The 9,478-nt window shown below is 38.5% G+C and overlaps 1 protein-coding gene across 3 annotated transcripts in view; it reads right to left on the minus strand.

The window, feature by feature from the left end:
• GTPBP10 (GTP binding protein 10) overlaps window positions 1–9,261 on the minus strand; it is a 37,454-nt gene extending 28,193 nt beyond the window's left edge. For 2 of the 3 annotated variants that reach the window (XM_017889700.1, XM_017889698.1), the window contains exons 1-4: window positions 9,170–9,261; window positions 2,638–2,831; window positions 1,086–1,177; window positions 410–554 (exon numbers count right to left, since the gene is read on the minus strand). In XM_017889700.1, the coding sequence (XP_017745189.1) occupies window positions 410–554; window positions 1,086–1,177; window positions 2,638–2,831; window positions 9,170–9,202 (464 nt within the window). In that variant the 5' untranslated portion in view covers window positions 9,203–9,261. Of the gene's footprint in view, window positions 1–409; window positions 555–1,085; window positions 1,178–2,637; window positions 2,832–4,804; window positions 4,843–9,169 lie in introns of those variants that run through there. The other variant, XM_017889699.1, reaches the window with a different exon arrangement.
• Window positions 9,262–9,478: the final 217 nt, after the last annotated feature.

The following is a 9,478-nucleotide window of genomic DNA, read 5'->3' on the forward strand; positions in this document are numbered from 1 at the left end:
AAAAAAAAAAAAAAAAAAAGACCCAAAAGAGTTATGTCAATCATTTTTTCCCTTTTTATTTCCTTCTATATACTTTTAATAATAATATGGTTTGTTTGGATTTATTATTCTTTAATATCTGGTAATATTATTTAACCTTCTTATTGCATTTGATTTTTCTTTATGCATTCTCTAACACTTCCACTGATCTATTCAATTGCTCTGGTCTTAATTTTACAAATAAGCAATAACTATGAAACTCTATGTTGGTAATTTGAAAACAATATTTAGCAGCATATTTTTCTAGTACATACACAACAACCAAATTCCATAAATTTGAAATTATGGCCCCAAATTACCATTTACATTTATTTCCTATTCAAGAACTATCTCTCTGAAAGTATAATAACAAAAAATGAACGATACTTACCCTACTAGGCCTACATCAGCTATAACTTTTAGATCAAGGTGAATTATTCGTCTCTGGCCTTTCAATGGTAAGAAATTTGTAAGTAATTTACCACCAAGACCTCCTTCAGCTACCAAAATTCTGTCATTCTCCTTATTGAGTTCTCCTTAAAAAGAGAGAGAGAAATATTTACATTAAAGATCAATAAGTGAAATCACTAATGCAATCTATTTCTTTCAGAAATACAGGCAAGGAAATTCAAAATTACAAATCTATAGATTAGTAAGTGGAATCACTAATGTAATATTTTACTTTCAAAAATACATGCCAGGAAATTCTCAATTACAAATCTATAATAAGTAGAATCATTAATGGAATGTTGTTCTTTCAGAAAAACAGTCCAGGAAATTCCAATTTACAAATCTATTGAAAGTTTGACCCCAGAAAAACACTTCAGTAAGCAATTGAAAAGAGCCTAGTTATATATTTTAAGACCAAGCAAGAACTCTAACATCTTTAAAACAATCTTAAATCTAGTAGTCATTTTAACTTTTGTTAAGTTTTAAAAATGCTCTCTTATAGAGTAGTAACTAAAATTGTTAGTTAAAAAACTTCTGAAACTCAAGAGAAGCTATTCCATTGTTTAATTTTAGAAAATGTGCACATTTTACAACCTTCGAAGTTATAGTACACTCACCTATAATTTTACCGTTTTCATCAGTTACTGAAATACCCACAGGCACAGGGATTTCACAGTCTTCTCCTTTGGAGCCTTTCAGTGCACTAACTCTATCAAAAAAAAGTATACATATATATATGTATGCTTGTGTGTGTACACACACACATACACACAAAATGGTTACAAAGAACAGTACCAATCAATTCTCTGGTTAATGCAGATGTTAAATGGTCAAACACAAGGTTTAAAAAAACTAAAATTATCCCTAATCATTTCTTTATATTTTAGACATTATATCCCACTAAAATGGCACTGGGTAATGATTTAAGTCACTAAGCTAGCCACCAAAGGTCATTTTAACTTGAAACTAAAATATTGTAACCATGAAATGAAGAGATTATTGCTACAATACAAATAAGGTAGAAAAAGCCAGGCATGGTGGCTCATGCCTATAATCTCAGCACTTTGGGAGACTGAGGCAGGAGGATCTCTTGAGTCCAGGAGGTCAAGACCAGCCTGAACACCAAGCACAACCCCATTTCTACTAAAAAAAAAAAAAAAAAAAAAAGAAAATTTAAAAATTAGTTGGGCATGGTGGCATACACCTGTAGTCTCGGCTACTTAGGAGGCAGAGGTGGGAGGATCACTTGAGCCTGAAAGGTAGAGGCTGCAGTAAGCTGTGATAGTGCCTACTACACTCAGCCTAGGCAACAGAATGAGACTCTGTCTCAAAAAAAAAGAAAAAATGAATCTATAAAAAAACAAAAAATCCACCAAATAGCAAAACTTCTAAAAAACTAACCTCGAAGGAGAGTACTTACATTAAAGAAGGCAAATCTGGCTACTCTTAAACTGCTCATAAAAGAAAAAATTAGTACAAACGTTTTAGTAATTCTACTTCTGGGAATTTATCAAAATAATAATTGAACAAACATGTAAAATAGGATGTTTTTACACAGGATGCTGTACTGTATGTATAATCGAAAAAAAAAATCAACAATAACCTAAATAGACAAACGACAAAATAAATTGTTATTTATTATGCAGGTATTCTGAATAATTTTGACATTGGAAAAAAAGTAAAAACAGCAGATTGTACAATATTGTACTCTCATTTTTGTATTCTGAAATTTTATGCACATAATTGCATTTGTGTAAACACACAGAAAGTCTTAGAAAAGTCAAGAAAAGGTTAATAGTGGCTATCTTGCCTTCTAATGGTAGTGGGGTGGAGTAGCATGGTTAAGGCTGAGAAAGTTTTCTTAAAGGTTGTCAAAGATAATTTTAGAAGAAAACAGTGGGAATTCAGATAATTTTCGGTTTCAACAGGGAAAGTACAAAAAGAATACAGATAGACATTGGGAAAAGAAACGGACAAAACGTTTTAAAACTCTGAAATATTCTTTAGTATCAGTCTTTTATGAGTTGAGACATTTTAGGCTTTTGCTCAGTTATAAATACAGGAAATAATTTACTTCAAATGAACAATTAAGTTTTTATTTTATAGCTTAAAAAAAATTTCCAGAAGGGTTTGATTTTCTAAAATTTAAGTCACTCAGTACTTACTTACTTGCTGTTTGCTCCTACTCCAGCCACAAACCGTTTCTGAGGATACTTGTCTTTAAGTTGTTTTAAAGTCATTCTGTTCCGGGCTACAACCCAGACGTCACCACCTTTTCCACCTTCTCCACCTAAACGAGGATAACCCATTCCACCGGGTCCTCCCTTGGTGAAGAGTCTTAGCTTATCGATGAAATTTCCATACTTAAAAAAAAAAGAGAAAAAACATTTGTATACCAAGTGTATCAACTTGGAACCCCTTTCTAGTTCTTTCTTCCACTAAAACTTCTTTTTAAAAAATCGTTAATAGCCTTTTATATGCCAATTCTGTAACATCTTCTTAGCTCATCTCCATCTCTGATTTGACCCCCTTTCCCATTTGATTATTTCTCTTAAGTCCCTTTTAGTTTTTTCAGTTATCAATTATTGTCCCACCCATCCTGAAGGTTTCTGACTTGGCCCTGTTTTCATTCTACACTTTCTCCCCTGGGTAATTTCTGCTTGTACCAATAATCATCACCTAGATGAGATATTTTCTATGTCCAATCTGTCCGACATTTCCATCAGGATGAAATCTTTTAATAGGATAAAGCAATGTGAGCAGAATGTGTATTTAATTTATATGTGAAATCCCCTAATATATAACTTGTTCTTACATATCAGTTGAATAAATAATAGCCACCTCAAAAATAAATGTTAACATAACAAAACCAAACTCTTCCCCAGGTAAAATCTGTTCCTCCAATGTTCTCTCAAATAATGGAACCATGGTTTATCTATTCATTGAGACTACACAAATGGAAGTCTTTCTTGTCCCAAAGCCCTACTCTCTTCTCTCCAGTACCACTGCCCTAGTACCTGCACCACATGAGCTCCTTTCAGTGTCTAATCATTTTTTCCCTATTGCATTCTCCAATTTGTTGCCTGAAGTATTTTTCTGAAATTGATCTGATCTCTAATTACGTTTCTCCTTTACTCAAAAACCATGCATTTAAAAAAATGCTTATGAAATAAAGTAAAAAATTCTTAGTACTACAGTTGACCCTTGAACAACACTGGTTTGAACTGTGTGTGTCCACTTATACACAGATTTTTTCTTTTTTTTTTTTGAGACGGAGTCTGGCTCTGTCGCCCAGGTTGGAGTGCAGTGGCCGGATCTCAGCTCACTGCAAGCTCCGCCTCCTGGGTTTATGCCATTCTTCTGCCTCAGCCTCCGGAGTAGCTGGGACTACAGGTGCCCGCCACCTCGCCCGGTTAGTTTTTTGTATTTTTTAGTAGAGACAGGGTTTCACCGTGTTAGCCAGGATGGTCTCGATCTCCTGACCTCGTGATCCGCCCATCTCGGCCTCCCAAAGTGCTGGGACTACAGGATTGAGCCACTGCGCCTGGCCTCACACAGATTTTTTCAATAAATACATTAGAAAATTTTGAGCTTTGCAACAATTTGAAAAAACTTACAAACCACATAGATGGGAAATCCTGAAAAAAATTAAGAAAAGTTGTGTCATGAGTGCAAAAAATATACATAGATACTAATCTATTTTGTCATTTACTTCCATAAAATATATACATATCTATTTTAATTTTTAAAAAACGAGAGATGGGGTCTTGCTGTGTTGCCCAGGCTTGTCTCAAACTCCTGGCCACAAACAATCCTCTTGCCTTGGCCTCCCAAAGTGCTGGAATTACAGGCATGAGCTACTGCACCTGGCCACACATCTATTATAAAAAGTTAAAATTTATCAAAACTTACACACACACTTGCAGACCTTACATGGCAGCATTTGCAGTCAAGAGAAATGTCAGCAAATGTAAAAATGCAGTATTAAATCATAACTGCATAAAATTAACTGCAGTACATCCTGGAATACTGTAATAATTTCGCAGTTACCTCCTGTAGCTATCTCAGTGAGCTCAAGTGTCCCAAATTGCCACCAAAAAGGCCATGGGATACTAATTATCTCTCCATGGGCAGTTTATCTTGCCAGTAAATTTTGTAAGTCAGTAAAAAGTGATCTCTCACAGTTCTCTCGCATTTTTCATCATGTTCAGTGTTACACTGTAAACCTTGAACAACACCATGGAACCCATACAAAGTGCCACTAGTGATGCTGGCAGTGCTCCCAAGAAGTCAAGTCATGACATTACAATAACAAGACGAATTGCTTGATACGTACCACAGATTAAAATCTGTAGCTGCAATGGCCTGCTATTTCAAGATAAATGAATCCAGAATAAAAATCAATGTAAAAAAAGAAAAAACTTCATAACCCACTGCTGCAGCTGTGCCAAGAGGTGTGAAAACCTTGCACTTTTGTAAATTAACTTTTATCTTGTATTGAAAATGCAACTTTTATGTAGATGCAGGATTGCTATTTTAAAAACACAGACTCATACAATTCAAGAAAAAGTAAAGTTACTATATGACAATTTAAAAGCAAAAGAAATGTGAAGGATCTAAAGCTAAATAATTAGTTGCCAGCAAAGGATGATGTGATAATTTTAGAAAGACGTTTGACTGTGGAAGACAGTGTGGGGATTACTCAAGGATCTAGAACTAGAAATACCATTTGACCCAGCGATCCCATTACTGAGTATATACCCAAAGGATTATAAATCATGCCATTATAAAGACACATGCACACATATGTTTATTGTGGCACTATTCACAATAGCAAAGACTTGGAACCAAACCATCAACGATAGACTGGATTAAGAAAATGTGGCACATAGGCCAGGCGCGGTGGCTCAAGCCTGTAATCCCAGCACTTTGGGAGGCCGAGACGGGTGATCACGAGGTCAGGAGATCGGAGACCATCCTGGCTAACATGGTGAAAACGTCTCTACTAAAAAAATACAAAAAAGCTAGCGGCAGGTGGCGGGAAGCCTGTAGTCCCAGCTACTCGGGAGGCTGAGGGCGGAGAAATTGCGTGAACCTGGGAGGTGGAGCTTGCAGTGAGCTGAGAATCCAGCCACTGCACTCCAGCCTGGGCAACAGAGCGACGACTCCGTCTCAAAAAAAAAAAAAAAGAAAAGAAAATGTGGCACATATACACCATGGAATACTATGACAGCCATAAAAGAAGGATGAGTTTCATGTCCTTGCAGTGACATGGATGCAGCTGGAAACCATTCATTCTGAGCAAAAACTATCACAAGGACAGAAACCAAACACATGTTCTCACTCATAGGTGGGAACTGAACAACGAGAACGCCTGGACACAGGGAGGGGAACACCACACACCAGGGCCTGTCATGGGGTGGGGGGCTGTGGAGAGATAGCATTAGGAGAAATACCCAATGTAAATGACAAGTTAATGGGAGCAGCAAACCAACATGGCACATGTATACCTATATAACAAACCTGCACATTGTGTACATGTACCCTAGAACTTGAAGTATAATTTAAAAAAAAAGAAGAAGAAATCGGTTTGGCTTTGGCTTTAGAAATATCAAGATAACAGGAGAAGCAGGTTCTGCCAACCAACAGGCAGCAGATGAGTTCCCAGACGCCATTGAGAAAATCACTGAGGAAAAAGAATCTCTCCCAAATCAGGTTGTTCATGCTAGCAAAAGTACCCTATTCTGGAAAACATGCTACAAAAGACATTAGTAAGGAAGAGCAGTGAGCACCAGGATTTAAGCCAGGAAGGGACAGGCTAACCCTATTGTATTGTGCAAATGCAGATGTGTTTATAATCAGGACTGTCCTTATCTATGAAGCTGCTAACCCCTCAATCTCAAAAGGGAAAGATAAACATCAGCTGCCAGTCTTTGTTGGACAAGAAGGCCTAGAGAACAAGAAACGCTTTCTCTGGATTGGTTCCATGGATGCTTTCTCCCTGAAGTCAGGAAGTACCTTCCCAATACGAAACTGACTTACAAAGTTCTTCTGATATTGGACAGTGCCTTCCCTCCCTGCTACCCAGAACCCCATGAGTTCAACACCAAAGGCACCGAAGTGGTGTCCTTGCCCCCAAACACAATGTCTCTAAATCAGCCTCTAGATCAGGGGGTCGCAAGGACCTTTAAGGCTCATTAAACATGATATTCTATGGAAAGGATTGTCAGCTATGGAAAAGAACACCGATAGAGAAAACTTCAGGAAAGTCTGGAAGTATTACACCATTGAAAATGTCATTGTTATTGAAAAAGCCATGAAAGCCATAAGCCCAAAACAATAAGTTCGTGCTGGGGAAAACTTTGTCTAGGTGTTGTGTTGTAACGTCACAGGATTTACAATAGAGTCAATTAAGGAAATCATGAAAGAGACTGTGGATATGCCAAAAACGGCGGGAGAGTGGGTAAAGGACTTCACGACATGGATCTTGAAGAAACTCAAGAGCTAACAGACATCAAACCAGAGGAATTAACACAAGACAGCTTGATGAGTGCTTCAGATCCAGTACCAGATAACAAGGAAGAAAACACAGAATAAACTACCAGAAAAACTAACATTAGACAATCTGGCAGGAGGGCTCCTATTATTCAGGACTGCTTTTGACTTCTTTCATGATGTGGATCCTTCTGTGAAACAGGCACTGAAACTAAAGCAAATGGTGGAAGAGGTACTGGTACCCTATAGAAACATTTTTGGGGGGGAAAAGAGAAAAGCAAAAGCATGACAGAAATTGCGATGTACTTCCATAAAGTTATACATAGTGTGCCTGCCTGTCTTGCCTCCCCTTCCACCTCCTCCACCTCCACATCTTCTGCCTCTGCCACCCAATATAGCAAGACCAACTCCCCCTCTTCCTCCTCAGTCTACTGAACATGAAGACTATAAGGATGAAGACCTTTACAATTCACTTCCACTTAATGAACAGTAAATATATTTTCCCTTCCTTATGACTTTCTAACAGTTTCTTTTCTCTAGCTTGATTTATTGTAAGAATACAGTATATACTATATATATAACCTATATGTGTCAACTGATTGCTTATGTTATCAGTAAGGCTTCCAGCCAAAAGATTAGTAGTAGTTGTTTTTGGGGGGAGTTGAAAGTTATATGAAGATTTTCAACTGGGGGGGGCACCTCTAACCCCCATGTTCTTGAAGGGTCAACTCTATATTCAAAGCTACTAAATACCCTTCTGGTTATCTTTTTTTTTTTTTTTGAAACAGGATCTGGTTCTGTTGCTTGGACTGGAGTGCTGTGGCACTGTCATAGCTCACTGCAGCCTCAAACTCCTGGGCTCAAGCAATTCTCCCACTTCAGCCTCTGGAATGGCTGGGACTACAGGCACCACACCACCACCCCAACTGTTTTAAAGATGGGGTCTTGCTATGTTGCCCAGACTGGTCTTGAACTCCTGGCCTTAAGGGATCCTCCCACCTCAGCCTCCCAAATAGCTAGAACAGCAGGTTCACGTACCATGCCTAGCTCCTTCCTGTATCCTTTTCTTTTGCTCAACCCTTCCTCTCTTCCTCTTTGCTCTGTACTACATGAAATACTGCCATTTCTACATGCCATTCTGCTCATGCTTTTCCTCTACTTAGAATGTGATTTGTTTTTCCTATCATAAATCCACCTAAATGTCATATTTACTAATGTCTTTCTAAATTCCTCTAATCAATTCTCTGACTTTGCTGGCTCTCCCAGCAATTTGATTAAATCTCTATCTTACACCTTTATAAATCTTACGCTGCATTTAGTGTTTACCTGTTTCCTTCACTGACTCAAGAATTTCTTGTAGGTAAAGGACTTATGTATTAACTTCTTAGGTTGTTAAAATAACTTACGGAGCAATTTCTTAAATTCATAATCCACATCTCTAGTCATTTAGGATAGCAATTACCAAAAACATCTGGGATTTTTTTTTCAAAAAAGTTGAAATATTGACCATTCTGATATACTCGAGGAGAGTTTCTACAGTTCCATTAAATATATAACACTTTCTTCCTGCTCTAGATAAATCAGATTCAGGGGCTTAGGAGCCTTATTTAAAAGGAGCATTTTACTCCGGTCGTTAGAAATAAAGTAATGGCCAAAACACAACGCAGGCAACGTTTCACAAAACATTTGCTAGTAGGTAAGTTTTTTTTTTTTTTAATTCAAAGCAGTTGTAAATTTTTTCGGAAACGATTCTTAATACCGACAGTATACAAAATCGACCTAAATGTTCTGCAAAAGGCACATCAATTAAACGCTTTCGTGTCTTCATAAAAATCCATTAGAAAAACCTTGAACAGTGCACTCAAGGAGAAATACATAACAACAGGCTGCGGATATTACTTAAAGGAAGAAAAAAACACAACATTTGGGCCACAGCAGGCAGGTATCCCAGTTCCTCATGCCACGTGCACACGATGTCTCTAAAGAACTTCAAACCCTGTCCCCAAACAACCGTCTTCACGCCAGGTACACACACCATTATCACCGCTTACTGGCAAAGCGCGACTACAGGACGGGCGGAGAAGTCTATGGGAAAACCAAGCAAGCAAGAGGCCGCCACAAAGAAAGTAGTGGAAAGACAGGTGAGCAAGGGAGAACCACAGCCGTCAGCGCTAAGGGGACCAGGTTGAAGGGGACCCGCACGGACCTTTCTGAACAACACGCAACTGCAATGGACCATGGTTGCAACAGGCCAGGAAACCTTCTTGCCGAAGCCGCACAAGCCCAAGTGCAGCGCGGCCTTTTGACGTCACCGCTGGGCGCCGACGCGATTTCTCCTCCGCCCACACCGGCGGACTGGCGCATGCGTTTTGTGGTGCTCTCGAGAGCGAACAGCGGCATGCGCTGTGCGGTGCAGTCCACGGGTGTGGCGAGAAGGCGTTTTCTCTTAAAACACAAAGATAATCTCGAGAAGTGGTGGGACAATGGACAGTAGGGCGCAGGTTGCGTGCCTCAG

This window comes from Rhinopithecus bieti, unplaced genomic scaffold (assembly GCF_001698545.2).
Source record: "Rhinopithecus bieti isolate Rb0 unplaced genomic scaffold, ASM169854v2 scaffold_19669, whole genome shotgun sequence".
Taxonomy (NCBI): Eukaryota; Metazoa; Chordata; class Mammalia; order Primates; family Cercopithecidae; genus Rhinopithecus; species Rhinopithecus bieti.